General features: G+C 54.3%; 1 protein-coding gene across 1 annotated transcript in view; it reads right to left on the reverse strand.

Moving 5' to 3' along the window:
• The window catches only part of CLIP2 (CAP-Gly domain containing linker protein 2), a 77,274-nt gene that overhangs the window by 24,189 nt on the left and 32,122 nt on the right, over window positions 1-20,963 (reverse strand). Inside the window, exons 3-8 of the mRNA XM_007468767.1 lie at window positions 18,145-18,695; window positions 6,386-6,510; window positions 4,668-4,881; window positions 3,830-4,027; window positions 2,803-2,906; window positions 738-798 (exon numbers count right to left, since the gene is read on the reverse strand). Of these exons, the coding sequence (XP_007468829.1) occupies window positions 738-798; window positions 2,803-2,906; window positions 3,830-4,027; window positions 4,668-4,881; window positions 6,386-6,510; window positions 18,145-18,695 (1,253 nt within the window). The remainder of the gene's footprint in view (window positions 1-737; window positions 799-2,802; window positions 2,907-3,829; window positions 4,028-4,667; window positions 4,882-6,385; window positions 6,511-18,144; window positions 18,696-20,963) is intronic.

The following is a 20,963-nucleotide window of genomic DNA, read 5'->3' on the forward strand; positions in this document are numbered from 1 at the left end:
ATTCCTGCCCACCCAACTGTGAGCAGGCCTAGTGAGCCCCGTGGTCTCCGAATGATTTGGTGAGGGGGGTTAGTGTTTGTCTTGGGGTGGGGGCAGGGAGCATCCTTCATCCCTCAGCTCAGAAAGGGTGGGTTGGATTGCAGAGTGAGAGTGAAAGGTCCAGACCCCTCGTCCAGGTGCTATAACTGAGGAGGCGCTGTAACTGGCCATTCTTACGGGCTGGATGCAGGAGTCAGGAGTCCTGGCTGCTGACTTGTTCCATGACTGGGATGGTCCCTTTGCCTTTCTGAGCCTGTTTTCCCGTCTATAAATTCTGTGACTCAACCACAAGCTATTTCCAGCCAAAATTTTACGTGGAATTCAAGACGAACAAAGGGCCCAGGGAACACCTTTAGGGCTACTGCCCAAGAAAGAAGGGACGGGTGAGCCTGGCCTCTATGTCCTCAGGCCCAGCTCTGTGGATGCCTTGGGTCCATTCCACCCAGCTGCTGACACAGGAAGCATGGCCCCTCTGGGGCTCCTGGAGCTGAGCCATTCCCACTTCTGACACCTGAGTCTCTCATGACCGCCACCCCCCACCAGGGTATGATCTTTGACCCTTCCCCATTTCTTCCGTGCAATAGCCCCTGCCCCCTCCCAGGGGGCCCAGAGTTGCTGCCTAGACCTCATGGCCATTTGCCCTTCGAGGGCTGGGCTTGGGGTGCAAGCCTGGGGTTGGGGGGGCCTTTGACCATTACCTCCAGGTCTCCCTTGGTGATGGACTCCTCCTCCACTCGGAACTGCAGGTCCTCCACCTTCCTGCAGGGGGAGAGGGGGCTGAGTGAGCTTCACCCAGAGGGGTGGGCTTTGCCAAGTCAGCAATAGCAGAGAGAGCCAAGGCCACAGGTGGCCCAAAGTCCACACTCAGATTATGCAGAAGACACTGCCCAGAGCCCAAGCTCCTGGAAACATCCAGCCCTCCCAATTTACTGATCCATGCTCTACACAGAGAACACTGCCTTCTCTAAAATAGACACTGCTTTGGGAAAGATCCTCAGTGTTCTCCTTACTTGCTGCAAGAAATAAATCCTTCCTTCTGCCAAAAAAATTAAAAATTAAAAAAATTACACACACACACACACACACACACACACACACACATACACACACACACATATACAATAGGAATGTTTAATGCAGCATCCTTCTCTGCTAGGGTGGTTGTGGAAATAAATAACAGAATGGATAGTAAATGGAAGCACTAACAGCTCTGTTTTCATCACAGCAGGGAACAGACATGCCACACGGAACAGTCTGTGGGGAAGGAGGCCAGGTGGGCTTCTTCCCCCACTGACCCCATTCTCATTCCCTCCCCCCCAAATCAGGGCCCAGAGTCCCAGCCCCCACTGCTTGGGCTGCTCCCTGATGTGGAGGGCCCCCAACGCCCTGCTGCAAGTGTGGGGCCCACCCTCAAGGAGACACACCCACCCACCCCCGAGAGAGCACAGGGAAGAGACACAGGCACATTACAGCTCACAAAGCTGCTACTCCTGGGGCCTCGTGACAGCTCCCAGCACACAGAGGATGAAACTAAGGCCCAGAAAGGGCCAGTGACCTGCCCAAGGTCACACAGCAAGTGCAGGGCAATGCTGGGACTTGCACCCAGGCCTTCCTGAACACAACTCCCACGACGTCTCAAAGATCTGTTTTTGTTTGTTGGCATCAGGCACGTTGCCATGGGAACCAGATGCGTGGGCCCCACCGACCGTCTCAGGCAGATATAAATAAGCCCTCCTGTCTCCAAGTCAGACAGTAACAACAGCCCGTGGAGCACATGCCTCAGCTGAAAGCCCAAACCAGACCCAAGTTGGGGGGAGGTGGAGGGCTGGGTCTGGGAGGTGCTACTGTGCAGGGGAGCAGAGGAAGCTACAGAAATCTGTGTGTCAGCAGCTAGGAGACAAAGAGAGGCTTCTGGGCTGAGGGAAACCCTTGTCAGGCCCTAGTCAGCTCTGAGTCCCACCAGGTGACCCAGGACCAAGTCAGGCCAGAGTCCCCACACACAGGGAACACAACTCCCACTTGCCACTGGCAGGACAGAAAGAGCCAGTGGCACCACTAACAGGCTGGCGACCTCAGGCAAGTCCGTTCCCTGCTCTGAGCCTCAGTTTTCTCATCTGTGACCTGGGGGGCAATACCTGCCTCCTGGGCTAATTGTAAGACAGAGAGAGACAGAGCAGGTAAAGCACCCAGCCCCAGGGCTGAGCCCCAGGCGCAAGGTGTTTCCAGGGGCCTTTTCCTGCTGCTTCTCTGAGCCTCGGTTTCCTGACACATGTAATGGGAATGAAGCTTCAGGACACGGGCTGTGAGCTCCACGTGAGGGACCTGATGCAGAAGGGGTGTTCCCTGCGCTGAACTGGGTCACGGGGTGGGGACATCGGATGCACGTCTCCCTAGTGATAGGTCCCCCCCACCCGCCTGGGCGTTCTCATGATGCTGCATGAGCCTGGCAGGGCAGGAACGGTGAACCCCACGTCAGGAAGGAAAACAGTGACGTATGTAGTATCTCCCACGTGCTCAGTGTCATGCTGGGTGCTTTACTGGAAAAGTCCTCCCAACAGCCTGCAGAAATGAGGATCATCACCCCACTTTGCAGATGAGACGACTAAGGCCCGCAGAGCTCATGTCACCAGCCCAGGTGACACAGCCAGTACGTGGTGGAGGTGCGGTTTGTGCCTGCTGGTCCTGAGCCTTCCTTTTCCTGGTCATCCTCAACGAGGCTCTAGGAAAGTGTCCCGCCAGGACCAGGACAGGAGCGGCACCTACCTCCTTTCCTCCTCCAGCTGGTTGGACAGGTCCACCTTCTCTTTCCGCACGCTCTCCACCAGCAGCCGGGCCCGCTGCAGCTTCTCCTCTGCCTCTGCAACATACTGGGCCCCGAGCGAGGGCCAGGACAGGGTCAGCCCCCTCCTGGGGACCGGGAGCCCGGTGGGGGAGGGGTGGGTGTGGAGGTGGTGCAAGGAGCCAGGCTTGGAACCCAGCCACCCCTACTCCCCTGCCAGCCCTAATCTGACCGGAACCGTGGACCTAGATGTGAGGAAAGAGGGCCGGCTGAGTGCCAGGAACGGGAACATCAGGTCCACCTGCCCCCAGTACCTGCCACCTCCCTCAGCCCTTGAGGGCCTAAGACCTATTGTCTTGTCAAGGCCCCTGTCACGGCACACACATGAGCTTGGCCTTAGTAATTCCGGAACCCGAGGGAAGAGTGAGCCAGGCTCCAAATGGGGACAGGGGCCTAGGAGGGAGCTCCCACGTGGGGAACAAGCAGCAGGGAAGAGTAGACACATGACAGCAGCAGAGTCAAGGCTATGGGCGAGGACTTCCTTCCCTGAAACCCAACCCAGGAATCAATCTGCTCGAAAGCATGATCTGAGATGTGGACAGATGTACCCCAAAAATGTTTACATCAGGATTATTTAGAAAAAGTGAGGAATTGGAAAACCACCTAAACACCAGCAGGGGACAGGCCACGTCAGTAAGGACACAGCCCGTAACAGACGGCAACGCAGTCCTTCAAACGGGGAAGAATTTTCCATGACCTAGAAATCGTGCTCGCACTACAGGAAGTAGGAAAAAGCAGGACACGCAAGTTTGTATCGAGGTTGCGGAGGTAGAATGTGGACCTACCATTGGAAGGAAATTCACCAGGAGGATGCGGGGTGCTGGTAACATGCGTCTCAGTGTTCTCTGCACACCCCAAGTTCTCCTCACTGAGCGTGACTGAGGGACAAGACTGGCCCGAGGAGAGCGCTGGTGCCCTCTGGGTGCTCCATGGCCCTGCCTGCCCACCCACCTGCTCATGCTGTGCCTTGAGCAGGGCGATCTCCTTCTCCACCTCACAGATGTGGCTCGTGGCCTTGGCCACCTCGGCCCGCTCCAGGTCCCGTTCAGCCAGCAACTGCTCGATGTGCTGCTGTTTCTCCTTCAGCGCCTCTTGCAAGGCAGTCGTGCCCGAGATCTTGCGGGCATAGCGCGAAGAGGTCTCCGTGAGCTGCAGGAAGGCGTGGGTGCAGGCAGGACTCAGGGATGTGGAGCACCGTCCAGGCAACCCACCACTACCCAGCAAGCGGGGGATCCAAGTGCCTCAACTCCTGGGGTTCGGTTCCTCCCCTCCCAGGGCCCTAGACACTCTGCCTAGTTATGTAAAGGGAATCATGATGTTTGCGATCCAGGGAACTCCCTGCTCCCAGGAGAGTCACAGCCCCTGGGGGTCTGCCTCATGGTGGGCTCCCTCACCTGGGCCACCTTCTCCTGGCCTAGGAGGAACCTCCCGTGTAGACAGAGCTCTGCTGGAAGGGCAACCTCACCTCCCCTGCTCACCCAAGGTGGCTGTGCCAGCCTTTCTAAAGCACCTGCCCTGCACCTGTATCACCTGTGTGCACCTGTATTACCTGCCCTGCCTCTGTATGACCCTCTTTAACTCCCAGGGAAGGGCTTAAGCTACTGACAAATCGGTAATATAAAAATAACAATAAATGTAAATGGGTCAATTTCTCTGTTAAAAAATATACATTTTCATCTTTGTTCAAAAACTCCAAACTGATGGATGCCTGGAACCAGAGCAAGTCAGGGGACAACTGCGTCTCTCTGTCCCCGCCCCACTCCCATACACACACCAGGGTGTCCCTCACCAGGCCACTGCGGCTGGGCCGGCCCCCCACGGAGGAGGCCACAGAGCTGACAGAGCTGATGGAGGAACTGCTGGGACTGTGGGTCAGTGCCGAGACTCCCATGGCCATGCGCTTGGTCTTCTTGGCCTTGGCTGGGCTGGTGGATGGGAAGCCGATGCGGATTACCTTGTGGATGGGTGCGAAGAGACCAAACTTGGGTGGGCACTGGAAGTACCTGGAGAGGTAGGAGAGACCATGCTGCTGTCACGGCCCCATAGCCTGGAGCCTGGCCTGCCTCCCCTACCTCTTCAGAGCCCAGCAGAGAGAGGCTTCTCCTGGGCGACCCGTCACCCACACCCTAAGACCAACAGACAGGACTCCCAGAAAGGGAATAGAGGTGAGCAGGGCCTGATATTCTGCATAGCCATGAACAGTGGTTGGGGGATGGAGGAATATTTCTGGGGGATGGAGGAATAACAATTACCGATCACCTGCTCTATGCCAGTCCCTTTACATAAATGCTCATTTCAATCCCCCAACCACTCTATTGTTATCCATATTTCACAGATGAGATTTAGGCTCAGAGAGGTTAAGTAACCTGCCCACAGTCAGATAGCTGGTTAAATGGCAAAGCTGAGACTGGACCCAGTGGACCCCAAAGTCCACTATGCTTTGGCTCCCAAACATCAGTCAGAGGCTCCCAGCCTTATCTGCAGCCCCACTCTCATGGCTGCCTCTGGACCACCCCCAGGCCCAAGGCTCTCTGCCCATGGAGCCCCCGAATGGAGAAGCAGAAGCCTGAAGGAGGCACCTTAGGGGTGGGGTGAGGGATGCTGCCCAACCTGTCCCTGGATTCTGAAAGCAAGAGTAAATTGAGAGAAACATCCGTCTTGAAAACAGGAAGGCAAGTGTTGTCATAGAAGTCTGGATCATCTTCTCTCAAAACCTCTCTAGCCATGGATTCCACGGGGGACCAGGAACCTAGTTCTGTCCTGTTTCCCGCTCACCTTGAAACTGCCACCCCACCCTGCCTCTTCCCGCATTCAGGTCTTTGTGCAGCCTGACCCCCAGCCTAGCACACCTTCCTTCTCAGAGCTGTCACAGCCTCACCTGGATGACAGAACCTAGCCCAGGGACAGCCAACACAGGCTCGCAGCCCACCTTGCCTTACCCCACACCCCTGACGCTGCTCAGCCATAGCATCACCCACCCCCCACCCTCAAAGGGCCCAGGCATGGCCTTAGACCTTCTCAACCCAGCATTCTTGGCAGTCAATTCCCTTTAATCAGAGATGCTGAGAAACCTGGGACCCAGCTGTGACCCTAACCTTGGCTGTAGAGCACCACGCACTGTCTGATTATTTCCTGTGTCACCCAGGGCAACTCTCAGAAGGCAGGACCCCTGCCTCTCCTTTTCTGGTGCTCCCACCTCACTTAGTCATGGGTGGCAGGGGGAGGGGAACCCAGGGACAGATGACTCTCCTAGCGCTTGCTCGTGACTCTCTGTGTGACCTTGAGCAATGACCTATCTGGCCTTGGTTCTCTGATCTGTAAAATGGGGGTGATATTCCCACCACCTGCTTCCGTGAGCTGCTATGACAGAAGGGAGGTGGTAGCATCTGTACATGGTATCTGGCACAGCCACCCAGATGCTCAACACTGGCATTCTCAGATGCCCCAACCCCGACCCCTGCACCCACCCTAGGAGAACAGGACTCCCTTCCTCCCTCCCCACCATACCTGGTGCCCGCCACCGCCCCATCGTTCTTCCCAAGGGGCTCGTCCAGCTCCACGCCACACCACTCGCCCTTGGCAAAGTCTGTCTCCCCGACGTACCGTACCACGCCAGTCTTCGTCCCACCAACCTATAGGCACACAGAGAGACTCAGGTCCAGAGGATGCAGTGGGAACTGCAGAGATGGCACAGGCACCCAAGTGCCCGGGCTCATCCCACGCCTCCCTTCCAGTGTGCAAGGGCCAGGGGAGATGAGGGGGAGGCCCAAGGACAGCTGGGAGGGGTACAGGTATAAACAGTGCTTCCCAGGGCTGTCCCAAGCAAGAGCTCTGGAGTCAGAAAGACAGACCTGCATTCAAACCCTGCCACTTATAAGGTGCATGAGCTTGGGCAAGTTACCTAACCTCTCTGAGCGCCAGCATCTTCATCTGTCAGAATGGCTTTTGTGAGGATTAAGTACTAAATGTGCAGTGTCTGGAGCATACTAGAGTCTCAATAAATGTTATCCTTAAAAATGGTTTAGGGGGTGGGAGGGAGACGCAAGAGGGAGGAGATGTGGGGGTATATGTATGTGTAGAGCTGATTCACTTTGTTATAAAGCAGAAACTAACACACCACTGTAAAGCAATTATACTCCAATAAAGATGTTTAAAAAAAAAAAAGGTTTAGGGAATTCCCTGGCAGTCCAGCGGTTGGGACTCCATGCTTTCACAGCCGAGGGCCCGGGTTCAATCCCTGATCAGGGAACTGAGATCCCACAGACCGAGCTGTGTGGCCAAAAGGAAAAAAAAAAATGGTTTGAATGGAGGTTGCTAGGAGCTGGGCAGGAAGGGAAGCGGGGAGTTGTTGTTTAATGGGAATATCATTATCCAGAGCTTTTTTGTTGAATATCCATATTTATATTCCGTGGCCTTCTGTTCAGATTTGACACTGGTATCACCTTCTCTTATTTCTCACAGGACCGGCCACCTTCCCCAGAGAAGCTTCTGTACCCTCTGGAGGGTGCAGGCTTGGCCGCCAGTGATCTAGGAGCTGAGTGAGGGAGAAGCCGGGGGGAAAAAGGGGCTCAGCTTTTAGGATAGACATGTTCATTTAATCCTCCCTTTTCAGTCCAGCATGCCAGGGGTTCCCCCATCCAAAGACGCCTTCTCTGAACCTCTCATGAGACAACCACTCATCCCAGACGTCTGCTGGAGGGGCAGTCACCGCACAGAGGGGACCCTAGGCAGGGAGGTGGAGTCTGAAGATTTTTTAAACAATGTCAGCTCCATTTCCAGAGGCCACCATACGGCTGACTTCCCATCCTCAGGGGGCTTCTGAGGGAAACACTGATTGCTTCTCTGCTTTCCCCGCAGCTGCCTGTGCACTGGGCTGCACTGGGTTTCCAGTGGTATGTCTGCTGTCTCCTCTCCTGTTCTCTTTGTCCTTGAGGGTTTAATACCTTTTTTTTTTTTTTTTTTTTTTTAAAATCCCTTCACTGTCATTCTAGTGCAAATTCAGGAAAGGGTGAAAATAAATGTGTGTGTTTATCTACTGTGTTTATCTGAACCAAAATAGGACTTTCTAAATGTTACCTTCTCTGACACCCTTAAGTATGCCTCAGGTGTGCCCGAAAGGAACCAGCTCCCTAATTAAAACTCACTCTATTCCCACCATTTCTTAAGGACTGGCTATGTGCCAGGCACATTGAAGACATGAATTCTAAACCTTGCAATTCAGGAGTTCCCTGGTTGCCTAATGGTTAGGATTCGGCGCTTTCATTGCCGTAGCCCAGGTTCAGTCCCAGGTTGGGGTATTAAGTCCCGCATGCCGCAGCGCACGGCAAAAAAACAAAACAAAGCAAATCCCCAAAGCCATAAGGGAATACTACGAACAATTACATGCCAACAAATTCGACAACCTAGAAGAAATGGACAAGTTTCCTCCTCACCAGACCCCACTGCATGTGCGCCAGGCCCTGCCCTCCAAGGTATGAGACCTTTCCCTTCTTTCTTTTTTTTATTATATTTAACCTGTCTTTACTGTACAAAATTAATAAGACTTTTTTAAAGATGTTGCTCTTTAAAATTTATTTATTTATTTGGCTGCACCAGGTCTTAGTTATGGCACGTGGGATCTTCATTGCAGCGCGTGGACTTCCCTCTAGTTGCAGCGCGAGGGCTCAGTAGTTGTGGTGTGTAAGCTTAGTTGCCCTGCAGCACGGAGGATCTTAGTTCCCCAACCAGGGATTGAACCCGCACCCCCTGCATTGAAAGGTGGATTCTTAACCACTGGACCACCAAGGAAGTCCCTAATAGACTTTGTTTTATAGAGATATTTTAGGTTTCTGGAAAATTTGAGCAGAAAATACAGAGAATTCCCATATATCCCGTCACCTCTCGCCCCTACAGTTTCCCCTCTTATTAACACCCTGCATCAGTGGGGTGCATTTATTACAATGGTGAGCCAACAAATTGTTATTAACTTATTAAGTCCATAGTTTATATTAGGGTTCACCCTTGGTGTTGTACATTCTATGGAGTTTGAGAAATATATATAATGACTCGTACCCACCATTATAGTATCATACAGAATAGTTTCACTGCCCTAAAAATGCTGTGTTCCACCTATTTTTCCCTCCCTCCCCTACCCCCTGGTAACCAACGATCTTTTACTCTCCCCAAAGTTTTGTCTTTTCCAGAATGTCATACAGTTGGAATCATATAGTACGTGGCATTTTCCCACTGGCTTCAGTCACTTAATACTACGCATTTAAGGTTCCTGAATGTCTTTTCATGGCTTGACAGCTCATTTCCTTTTAGCCTTGAATAACACTCCACTGTCTGGATGCACCTTAGTTTATTTATCCATTCACCTACTGAAGAACATCTCGGTTGCTTCCAAGTTTTAGTAGTTAGGAATAAAGTTGCTAGAAATATTTGTATGTAGGTTTTCATGCAGATAGATCAGCTCATTTGCGTAAGTACCAAGGGGCAGGACTGTTGAATCGCATGGTGAGAGTATGTTTAGTTTTGTAAGAAGTGGCCAAGCTGTCTTCCTAAGTGCCTGTGCATTTTGCATCCTGGCCCTCCCCAGCAAAGCACCAGAGTCCCTGTAGTTCCACTAAGGGACTGTCCCTCCCCACACCACCACTGGGGGACAGGCTGGGCCCATCTCCGGAGGGATGAGTCCCACCAGCTCCTTTTCCAGCACCTGAGGGTTATCTGTGAGTCTGGAATCCCCACTGGCCTGGGCCAAACAGCGACTACATCCCGGGTCTCATAAAACAAGGGAGGTGGGCAGATTGAATTTATCTGTTTCTCCGGGATTTTCCTCTGAGGAAGTTAAAACAGGTGACTCATTTAAAATAAACCCATGCGTCTTGCCCACAAGGACAGACAGCTCTGCCATCAGGAGGCTGGGGTAAGTCCCCCGGTCTCACAGGGCAGCCATGAGGGTCCAGTGAGGGGCTCATTTCCAAGGCCTGGGGCAGCACCTGCTGGGCCGCTGTGGCGGAAGAGCAGAGCAAGCGGGGAAGGAGGAGGTCCCGGTAGGAAAGAGGCTGCCCGGGAGAGACGGGCAGGTGAGTGGTGCCATTGGGCCACCTTCAGGGGGATGAGGGGACAGAGGTGAGCAGCCCTTCTCGGTGATCCTCCCTGACCATGTCCACGGTCACTGACCTGAACAGCTAGTGAGGGGCATCTGGGGCTCAACTAGCTTTTGCAGCATCGACGTCATACACGTGGTACCTCACTCGCTCTCAGGACCACCTGGCAGGGCCGTGAGTCATTTACTGAGCAGGAAGGTTCGAGCGCCTTCCTGGCACCAGGCTCTGTTACAGGCACTGGGGGTGCAGCCATGTGAGCAAAACACCACAACCATCCTCATCAGGGCGGGAAGCAGACAGCCCAGCAGTAAGTGAGTAAATGCTGTCATTCCAAGAAGATGACAAGGGCTATGTGGAAGAGCACCGGGGGGCCCCGTCTCCAAGAGGTGACATTGGCGCAGAGGCCTAATGGAAGCGGGACAGTGAGCTGTGGGGAGCCCTGGGGTCAGAGTCCCAGGTGGAGGAGGTCAGCAAGGCACAGCAGAGGCACTGGCCTGGTATGGGAGCAAAGAGGAGGAGGCCAGGGCGGCCAAGTGCAGCCAGGATGGAGGGCAAAGTCGGATCATACGACGGTGGGCGGGCAGACCACAAGGGTCTGGGGTCCATGGGAAGATGGGTGGGTTTTATCCCACGTGAGATGGGGGCTCCTGGAGTGTTGGGCCCTGAGTGGGGGCAGGGAGACCAAGGAGGGGGCGGTTCCAGTGCTGGAGAGGACCTGCCCACAGAGGTGGTGGGCTGGGGACCAATTTGGGTGTATTTTGGAGGCAGCACCAGAGGCCTGATTATGAATCACGTGGTCAGGAGGAGAGAAAAACAGGACGTAAGGCCAACTGTCAAGTTCCTGGATTGGTCTGCTGAAGACACACGTGTGCCATTTACTGAGATGGGGAGGCCGGGGGTGGGGGGTGCGTGCGGGGGGAGCAGGTCGGGGATGGGGGTTGGGTGTGTTATAGTTTGAACTGTGTTCCCCAAAAAGACATGCTGAAGACCCGACTCCCACGACTATGAGTGTAACCTGATTAAAAAATAAGGTCTCTTATGGGAGTTCCCTGGTGGCCTAGTGCTTAGGATTCCGGGCTTTGACTGCCGTGGCCCGGGTTCAATCCCTGGTTGGGGAACTGAGATCCCGCAAGCTGTGCGGCACGGCCAATAAACAAACAAACAAACACATAAATAAAAATAGGGTCTTTTACATGTGATCACATTAGGATGAGGTCATTAGGGCGGGCCCTAATCCAATATGACTGGTGTCCTTATAAGAGAAGAGACACGGAGGGAAGAAGTCCACGTAAAGACTGAGGCAGAGATTCAAGGAGTGCACCTATAAGCCAAGGAACGCCGAGGAGTGCAGGCAACACCAGAACCCAAGAGAAGGGCATGGAGCACATTCTTCCCTTGATCCTTCGGAGACAGCATGGCCCTGCCAACACCTGGGATTTCAAATGTCTAACCTCCAGAACTTGGAGAGTGTACATTTCTCCTTTAAGTCATCCAGTTTATGGTACTCGTTACAGCAGCCATAGGAAACTAATGCAGGTTAAGTGGAGATGTTGACTAAGGGCTTGACACACGAGACAGGAGATGGAACCCTGATGGAACCCAGCCAGAAGCCCCATGACACACGGAGGAAGCAGGAGGCAGCTCTATACCTCCTGGGCCCCATGCCTTACCTGGCTCTGCCCCCCATTAGCAGAGCCTGAACACGGAGGCCCAGCAGCCCTTTGTGCTCGGTGGGCCACCGAGTCCCCTCCTGCTCACCCCTCCCCGCTCCCAACAGACACCAGCTCCCTCTGCCTGAGCACCCAGGACAGCAGCCCCCAGGATGCCCCCTGGCCGGTCCTCACAAACCTTTCCCGTCTACAGCCAGGCCTCACACTGGGCATCACAGCACTTGCTCCTCAGCTGTGAAGACTCCAGGGTGAAGAAACAACACCCAGAGCATTGAAAGAAAACCAGCCTTTCCCAAGGGCTCACTACATGCCGGGAGTCTTCCTTATTCTAATTATTCATTTGTTTGTTTGTTTATTTATGCCACGCCATGGCATGCGGGATCTTAGTTCCCCCCGATCAGGGATGGTACCCACGCCCCCTGCAGTGGAAGCTCAGAGTCTTGACCACTGGACCGCCAGGGAAGTCCCTTCCTTATTCAATTTATACAAATTCTACGAAATGGGAATATCAGGCCCATTTTAAAGATGAGGAAACTGAGGCTCAGCACCCTGCCCTGGGACACTGCTGTGAAGGGCAGAGCTGAGCTCACGCCCAGGCCTGTACACCCCAGAGGCCACCTTGCAGCCTCTACACTACAGATGGCCCTGCTGGGCGTCTGTTCTCAGCAGAGTGGTGGGAACTTGACCGGGGCCTGAGGAGAGAGGGAGACACGTGCAGAGAGAAAACCTCACTCCTCATCTCTCAGGAGGCTGGTCCCACACTGCCCAGGCCAGCTGCCAAGGTGGCAGCAGGCAGAACACGGCCCTGCAGAGAACCTACCCACCCAGTGCAGAGGGGCCGGGCTGCTCAGACTGCCTCACGGGCTGGTACACTCTGGGTTATCTGCAAGGCCAGGCTGGCACCGGCAGGGAGCTTTGGGATACGCGGGAGAGGGTGCCAGCAGTACAGGCGATTCCCTGGAGAAGTTTCTTGGTCCACCCTCCTCAGGATGCTTCTGTGGCCAGTACATGAAGGGACCATAAAGGGGCAGAGACTTCAAGTACTTGGAGATGCTCCACTCAGATCCCACTTCAAGGAAGACCTTGCTGCCCTGCTGTGCAGAGCCCCTCGCCTGAGATGGGGCACTCACATGAGGTGACTGAGTGAGGCCGGGGCAGAAAGGCCTGGACACGTTGGCTCAGCATGGGATGCTGTGATGGGCAATCTCGCTCCAGAGCTGCCCCAGGTTGGCCGACTCTGTCTGGCCCGCAGAGCAGTCTGACTTCTCCCTCTGCCCAATCTTTCACAGAAGTTAAAAGCCCTAAGAACACCCCAAACCCCACCTTGGCGCCTAATTTGGAGAACCCGACCCTCCACAGCAATCTATGAGCCATCTGACATCTTTGGGGGTCAGAGCTCTCCTATTACCCCACTGACATCCACTCTTTGCGGCTTTGGCCCTGGGGCACCTCTTGGAGCCACAAGCAACCAGCCAGGCCTCTTCCTTCCTGAGACAGCCTCCTCTGGTCCTTGCTAATCATAACCCATGCTGGCAACTGTAGCTGACCAAGATACTTCCAGCCGTCCACCTGGACTGCTGGATCCACTCGGGGTTGGCGGGATAGAGGACATTCCAGGACTGGTAGATAGAAGCCCAAAGCTCCTGTTCTAGGCCAGCCCATGATGTGCTGTGTGACCCCAGGCAACAGCTCACCCTCTCTGACCTTCACCGTCCTTCCCTGTACAATGAGTGATTAAGGCCCGGTGGTCTCTGCCCCAGCAGGCCTGTCTGAGTCTGGATCAGCCCCCGGGTGGGGCTGTCTTCCTACCCCTCTTCTGTGCCACCAGTTCTCAAGCTGCCTTTCTACATAGTCTCGGTTCCTGCTTCTCCGTTAATTCTCCTGGAATGTCTCTTCTCTTCCGTGACCTAAATCCCAAACTAATGGCTGGCTGTAGAGTCTGCCGCACCAGCCCTGCTGCCTCTGGAGCAACATCCCTAAAGCCACGCGGACACCCCACTTCCTGGGATGGACCCTCGGGACCACACCTTGGGGGACACACACAGCAGCTATGTCTCAGGCCAGCTAGGCAGCCGAGTGCCCCCCATAGGCTCCCCGGGCCTGGAAGGTGCCCAGGACCAAAGGAATTGGTGGGTGTTCCCAAGCAGAAAGAAATAGAGAGGTGGCCTGGGATGCCAGGGTCCCACCAGGCTGGGCCAGTGGGCCTGGGTCCCGTCTCAGCTGTGCCAGGCATGTTCTAAAAGGCTGCGTGTCCTTGGACAAGTCATTGCATCTCTCTGCTCCCACCTCTGCCATGCGCCCCAACTCCAGACACCCAGGATCCTTAAGTACTACCCCAAACTCACCCAGTCCGAGCTATGGGAGCACTCAGGGAGGGAGGATTTCAGAAGAGGAAGTTGGGGCGGAATAGAATAATTCAATGCTGGAGGAATTTCAGGGATTAGCCAGAAAGGTTATCTCTCTCTCTCTGTGTGTGTGTGTGTGTGTGTGTGTGTGTGTGTGTGTGTGTGTGTGTGTGTGCGCGCGCGCACGCGCGCGTGTGCATGTGCATGTGCCTATGTGTGTCCTGGGGTGGGGGAGGGGCCGAGGGCGGGAAGGACAAAGGCAGGACAGCCCAGCTCTGCCACTTCCACTCTGGGTGCTGTGGGAAACTCAGGCCTCTGATTCTCATCCTCAGCCTGTAAAATGGAACAATGAACATGTGTGTCGTGGGCAGCTGGGATAGTAAGAGGTGAATCCATGCAGCCCAGTGTGGAACTCCAAACCACACCTGAAAATTCTGCCAATTTGGCTCTGGCAGGCATGTGACAAGATTCCCAGTATTTAAGTGACACTATCCCAGGAAGGTCAGGCATGTTCCCCCTGTGTCACCCTCCCAGGGGTTCCTCCAGGGGCCAGGGCCCCTCAGGGTTGAAGAGGAAATGGATTTTGTGTGTAAAGTTCTTGGCACAAGGCTCTGCTCCCAGCGAGCACTCGGCCAGTGAAAGCCAAGGACATGCAGGCCGACATGAGCCGCTGTGTGACCTCAGAGAGGCTTCCCGAGCTCTGAGTCCCTCCCTGTGCCCAGGACCCCATGGCCCAGGGAGAATGCCCACCCTTCATGGACTTTAATGCTGACACCAGCTAACACTTCACAGAGCTTACTTGGAGCCAGACCACCTTCTAAACACTACGTATGCAGCAGGTGAACTTTTTTTTTTTTTTTTGGCCATGCTGTGCAGCTTATAGGATCTTAGTTCCCCAACCAGGGATCAAACCTGGGCCCCGGCAGTGAAAGCACAGAGTCCTAACCACTTGACTGCCAGGGAATTCCTAGCAGGTGAACTTTTATCCCCATCTTACAGGTGAAGAAACTGAGGCAGAGAGAGGATAAACAACTTGCCCACGACTATTTGGCGAGTACACGGACCTCCTGGGGTAGTGTTGAGGCCCAAATGAAACCAGGACCCAGAGGTATCACTGAAGAGCAGCGCAACTTAACGGACATAAATTCTGTTATTTATGTTCAAAAATGACAAATACTGTCCATGCCTTTGACCTGGGTCAGAAGCAGGTTTGTGGCTGGTGAAGCTTACGTAGCTTAGGTAATCAGAGCCCCTCACATACACCAGCCTCTCTGGAGGCTCTGGGTGGGGAGGGCCCTGACAATACATTCATGGGATCACATGATTTGTAAAATTTGCGAAAGCAGTATGTTTTGTATTGTTGTTTCCTAAAAAGCCCCCACCCTCAAATTGTATAAGCTCAGGGCTCTACCTTCATTCATGTCCAGGATGTAATTTGTTAAAGGGAGGGGTAGGGATAGGAAGATGATGTGTCAGGTGTTTATAGAAGGCACAAGGGGGATGTAGCAAGTCCCAGGGTCGGCCGAGCCAGCTGGATCCTGGCTGTGCACAGCGGTCCAGGCCGGAGGACTAACCCAAGGGAAGCTGTGGACTAGGTAGGGTGGGGCATGTGGGGCTCCATCCTTGAGGTGAAAGTAAATCCCTCCTTCAAATTCCTCTCCCCAACCCACCGGAATCCAAGCATGTCCTGTTTCCAGGGCAGTCACAGTTGATGAGTGAATAAAGGAATGAATGGCCCAGCACCTCCTGGCTGAGTGGCCCTGGGCAGGCTGTTTTCCAGGGCTGAGCCCAGTTTCCTCATCTGTAAAATGGGGAGATAAAACCCACTGCGTAAGGCAGTGGGGAGAACCAAGAGAGACAAGGTGCAGAAAGTGCTGGGCATGGATTCGCCCTGGAAAAAGCAGTGTTTCAAACCACAGGATGCAACCCAGTCTCAGGCTGGGAAGTCACTGGGGCCCGTCTGCTGCTACTGCCAACCCTGCTGAAGGGCTGCAGTCTGGCGGAGATTCCAGAGCAGGGCCTGCCTCGTGACAGCCTGAGTGCCCCCTGCTCAGTACGTCCAGTTCTCACTCCCTGAGGGGGGAGCAGGTGCAAGGGGAGTTCCAGGCAGGATCACACTGGGGTTAAACCTCTCTCCTCTCCCAACCTGAGGAGCATTCAGGGATGGTCAATAACCCTAAGGGGCTCCACTTCCCACCCCACAGGGCACTCACATGACACTACCCAGGTCTTGCACAGCCAGAGCCCTTGGTAACGACGATGGACTTCCACGGCCAGCAGCTTCTCAATGATCCCAACGAAAGTATCACACGGGAGTTATCTATGCCCGTTTTGCTGAACGGACAGATGATGAATGAATGGGAATGAGGCCCAGTTAAGTGAATCACCCAGCATCACACAGCTGGGAAATAGCAGCAAAGGCACGAACCTGGGCCTGATTTCCCTGCAGTGGCCACAGCCAGCAGGTGCCCTCAGATCCCAGGCAGCCCCAAGGACAGCTCAGTGAGACTGTAAGCCAGCTTGCCTGACCACTCTGGGTTATAGCTGATTAGATGTCTGAACCACCCAACCTTGGGCCAGGGGTCTTTTTCTTTTTTTTTAATTGGAGTATAGGTGATTTACAATGTTGTGTTAGTTTCAGGTGTACAGCAAAGTGAATCAGTTATACATATACATATATCCAGTCTTTTTTGGATCCTTTTCCCATATTCGTCATTACACAGTATTAAGTAGAGTTCCCTGTGCTATACAGTAGGTCCTTATTAGTTATTTATTTTATATATAGTAGTATGTATATGTCAATCTTCCAACTCATCCCCCCCTTTCCTCCCTGGTAACCATAAGTTTGTTTTCTATGTCTGCGACTGTATTTCTGTTTTGTAAATAAGTTCATTTGTACTATTTTTTAAAGATCCCACAAATAAGCAATATCATATGATATTTGTCTTTCTCTGTCTGACTTACTTCACTCGGTATGACGATCTCTAGGTCCATCCACGTTGCTGCAAATGGCATTATTTCGTTCTTTTTTATGGCTAATATTCCATTGTATATACGTACCACATCTTCTTTATCCGCTCCTCTGTCAATGGATATTTAGGTTGCTTCCATGTCTTGGCTACTGTAAATAGTGCTGCAGTGAACACTGGGGTGCATGTATCTTTTCAAATTATGGTTTTCTCTGGATATATGCCCAGGAGTGGGATTGCTGGGTCATATGGTAGTTCTATATTTAGTTTTTTAAGGAACTTCCATACTGTTCTCCATAATGGTTGTGCCAATTTACATTCCCACCAACAGTGTAGGAGGGTTCCCTTTTCTCCACACCCTCTCCAGCATTTACTGTTTGTAGACTTTTTGATGATGCCCATTCTGAGCCGTGTGAGATGATACCCCATTGTAGTTTTGATTCGCATTTCTCTAATAACATCTCAACATCTCTCAGTGATGTTGAGCATCTTTTCACGTGCTTTTTGGCCATCTGTATGTCTCCTTCGGAGAAACATCTATTTAGATCTTCTGCCCTTTTTGTGAATAGGTTGTTTTTTGATATTGACTGCATGAGCTGTTTGTATATTTTGGAGATTAATCCCTTGTTGGTTGCTTCGTTTGCAAATATTTTCTCCCATTCTGTGGGTTGTCTTTTCGTTTTGTTTATGGTTTCCTTTGCTGTGCAAAAGCTTTTACATTTAATTAGGTCCCATTTGTTTATTTTTGTTTTTATTTTCATTACTCTAGGAAGTGGAGGGCCAAGGGTCTTGAGCACTCTGGTCCCCAGCCTTTTCCAGTATAATCCTGGCACATCCACACTGGTGGGCTGGATCAATGGATAATATCAATGACGGCTAACATTTTGAGGGCACTAAGTATCAGGCACTGTCTAAAGGCACTAACACGTATTCACACATTTCAACCTACAAGGCAGGTACTATTAAAGTTCTCATTTTACAGATGGGAAGACCGAGGCCCAGGAAGGTTAAGACACTTGTCCAGGGTCACACAGTGACAGTCTCCAGGGTACCCACTTTACCTGTCTCCCTGGTCACTCTGTGGTTCTGACCAGGAGCGGGTGCCCCAGCCCAAGCCCCGTGGGTCCCCCGCCCTGCCCACTCCCGGGGATCCAGCTCACTCACGTGGGGTGGAGTGCTTGTGGGGGGACTCACCAGCACACGGTCTCCCAGACGCAGGTCCTTGTCACCCCGCTTCACAGAGCCGCTGTCGGAGAGGTTGGAGCCCGACTCGTTGCCGGTCTTGACGGAGCTGTTGAGGACGCTCTCCCGCAGGGGGATGACGCGGCTGGTCAGCGGCGGTGTGGCCGTGCCCGAGTGCAGCGACAGGTTCTGGGTGGTCAGCGACTCGACCGAGTGCGCGTCGCTGCCCGAGCCCTCGGCCGCAGGCTGCCGGGTCAGCTTGGAAGGCCGCGTGAAGATGCCCTGCAGGGCCGGGCACTCGAAGTAACGCACGCCGCCCACGGCGCCGTCGTTCTTGCCCACCGGCTCGTCCAGCACCACGCCCGCCCACTGGCCCGGCGCAAACTGTGTCTCGCCCAGGTACTGCACCACGCCCGGCTTCACGCCATTCACCCACACGCGCTCGCCCACCACGAAGTCCCCCACGAACTCGTCGCCCACTTCGGCCGCCTTGGCGCCGGGCTTCTCGGGGGCGGCGGGGGCTGCGGCCGGGGGGCCCGAGGCCTGCTTGTGCAGGGGGGAGCCTGTGGAGGAGAGAGGCGGTGGTTAGGGCTCGGGTGGGCGCTGGAACCTCGGCAGTCCCGGGAGCGCGTCGTCCAGCTGGCCGGGGGCGAAACTGAGGCAGGCGGGGCTGGGAGCGGGGCCTGGGGCGGGTCTCATTCTTCCTGGGCCATAGGCATCCCCGGGTGGCTCCCTACTCTGCCAACCCCTCTGGAAAGTTCTAGGGATGAAAAGCTCAGGACAGTGCCTCCTCTGAAGGCTTTCCACTGCTCCGGGTCACTCGAAATCAAGGGCAGGATGAACCCATGACCGAGGGTTACAAGCTGCTACTTTCGCATCCCGGTGGGCTCAGGCCCTCAGCTGTTACTTTGAGGCCGCCCCTGGCCCCATGTGGGACTCAGGTCTTGTGGGGGGATCTCTGTGCCCCCCCCACCTTCTCCAGCCAGTTCTGGGCCCCACGAAAGGCTCCTTACTGTTCCTTGGCAGCTGACCACAGACATCTCAGGACAAGGGAGGAGCCAGAAAACCGTCTTATTCCACCCCCGAGTCTCCCTCTCCTCCCCGGTCCCCAAGCTGCAGCCCAAGCCTCAGGCACACAGACCAGGAAAAGGGGCGGTGAGGAAGGTGGGAGGCGGAAGCAAACACTTAACCTCATTGCTGGACTGAACTCCAGGCTCTCTGGCCTGAACTGGGTAGCCTAATCCAGCCCCTCTTTACAGAAAGAATGACCCTGAGACTCAGAGAGGCCAGGGCCTCGCCCAAGGCCACAGAGCAGAAATGGGGACTCAAACCCTTGGAGGAGGCCTGCCTCCCAGGCCTGGGCTCTGATGTGCTCTAGACTCAGAAGAAGAAGGGAAGGGGGGCAACCTGCTCACGATCACTCGCAAAAGGACAAAGCAGAGCTCAAGCCCACCATGCTTTGTGCGTGTCTGGCTCCTGGGCCCCACGCAGGGCCTCCTGTGCAGGCGGATGCTGGCAAGCCTGCCCATTTATACCTCAAGGTCTGGAGGCTGCCCCTCCTTCCTCCCAGACCAAGTATCAGGCAGGGAAGGACTCATCCTTTTCCTCCTCTATTCCAGAGGCTGACGGACTTGTCAAATACAGATGGGGACAGGAGGCAAGCAAACACTGCCATGCCCCTATCAGAGTTGCCTGTGTTTCTGGTCCTTTCCATGAGCAGCCAGTAGAGGGGCCACAGGGACAGAGGCTCCACCAGCATCCTCCTTGTACCCAAGGCCAAGGAGCCTGGGGCCGCAGGCCTGGCTGCATGCTGTCTCAAGGCTGGAAGGACAGAGCTTCTGGGAGATAAGGAAGCCACACAACTCCAAGGCAGGGCTGACATACAAGCTCAAGCAGGCAGGTTCTCCCTCTGGGGCACTGTTAGTGGTGGGAAAGCATGTGATCACCCAGGGCCTGGGTAGCCAGGACGGGGGTCCTAACTGAGGCGCAAGGGGCTCCCTCTCAGCTGTGAGCTGGGCTCCTGGGAAATCAGTGAGCTTTGCTACTGAACTTGATTAACAACCAGAGTGATCACACCCATGAATTGATGCTCTGTGCTAAGAGGCAGACATACATACAGTAGCTCACTGGACTCTCAGTTAACCCTGTGAAGTGATTCCATGATCCCATTTTACAGATGAGGAAACTGAGGCTTGGAGATATCAGGTGCTTTATCTAGGCCCCCCAGGCAGGAGGCAGCAGCGCCAAGGTCTGGCCAACAGCCCCTGGCTCTTGGTGCAGGGCACTCATTCGTCCAGGAAATGTGCACAAGGCACCCGCCAGGCCAAGCCCTAAACTACAACCACCCCAATCTTGGACTCCTCTGCATGGACCCGTTTCCTAGACTCTGACCAAACCCTACAGTTCCCTTCGAGCAGGGAACAATCTCATCCTGTACTCCCTCCTGCAGAGAGATGTCTCCTTCTCCTTCTGTGGGACCCTGCGTGGGACCCTGGGGGCGGGGGGGGGGGTCCCCAAGGCTCTTCTCTTCCACCCCTGAGATCCCACAAGGTGGAGGCCACAGTGGCTGAGGGAGCAGACCCTGGAGCCCCGCCTCGGTCTCCTCACCTGCCCTCCGCCACGGGGCTGCTGTACAGTGATGGACACAAAGCCCTAGGGACGGTGCCTGGGCCACACAAGCGAACAAGTGCTGACCGTTCTTACTGTGATGAAAACGATTGATCCTCAGACTAAGGGATTAGAAAAAATTTAAAACCACAAAAGGATCAGGGGGCAGAAGAAGGGCTTCTAGGCAAGTTCTGGTGAGCCTGGACCCGTGGCCCTGCCCCCAC

This window comes from Lipotes vexillifer, unplaced genomic scaffold (assembly GCF_000442215.2).
Source record: "Lipotes vexillifer unplaced genomic scaffold, Lipotes_vexillifer_v1.1 scaffold12, whole genome shotgun sequence".
Taxonomy (NCBI): Eukaryota; Metazoa; Chordata; class Mammalia; order Artiodactyla; family Lipotidae; genus Lipotes; species Lipotes vexillifer.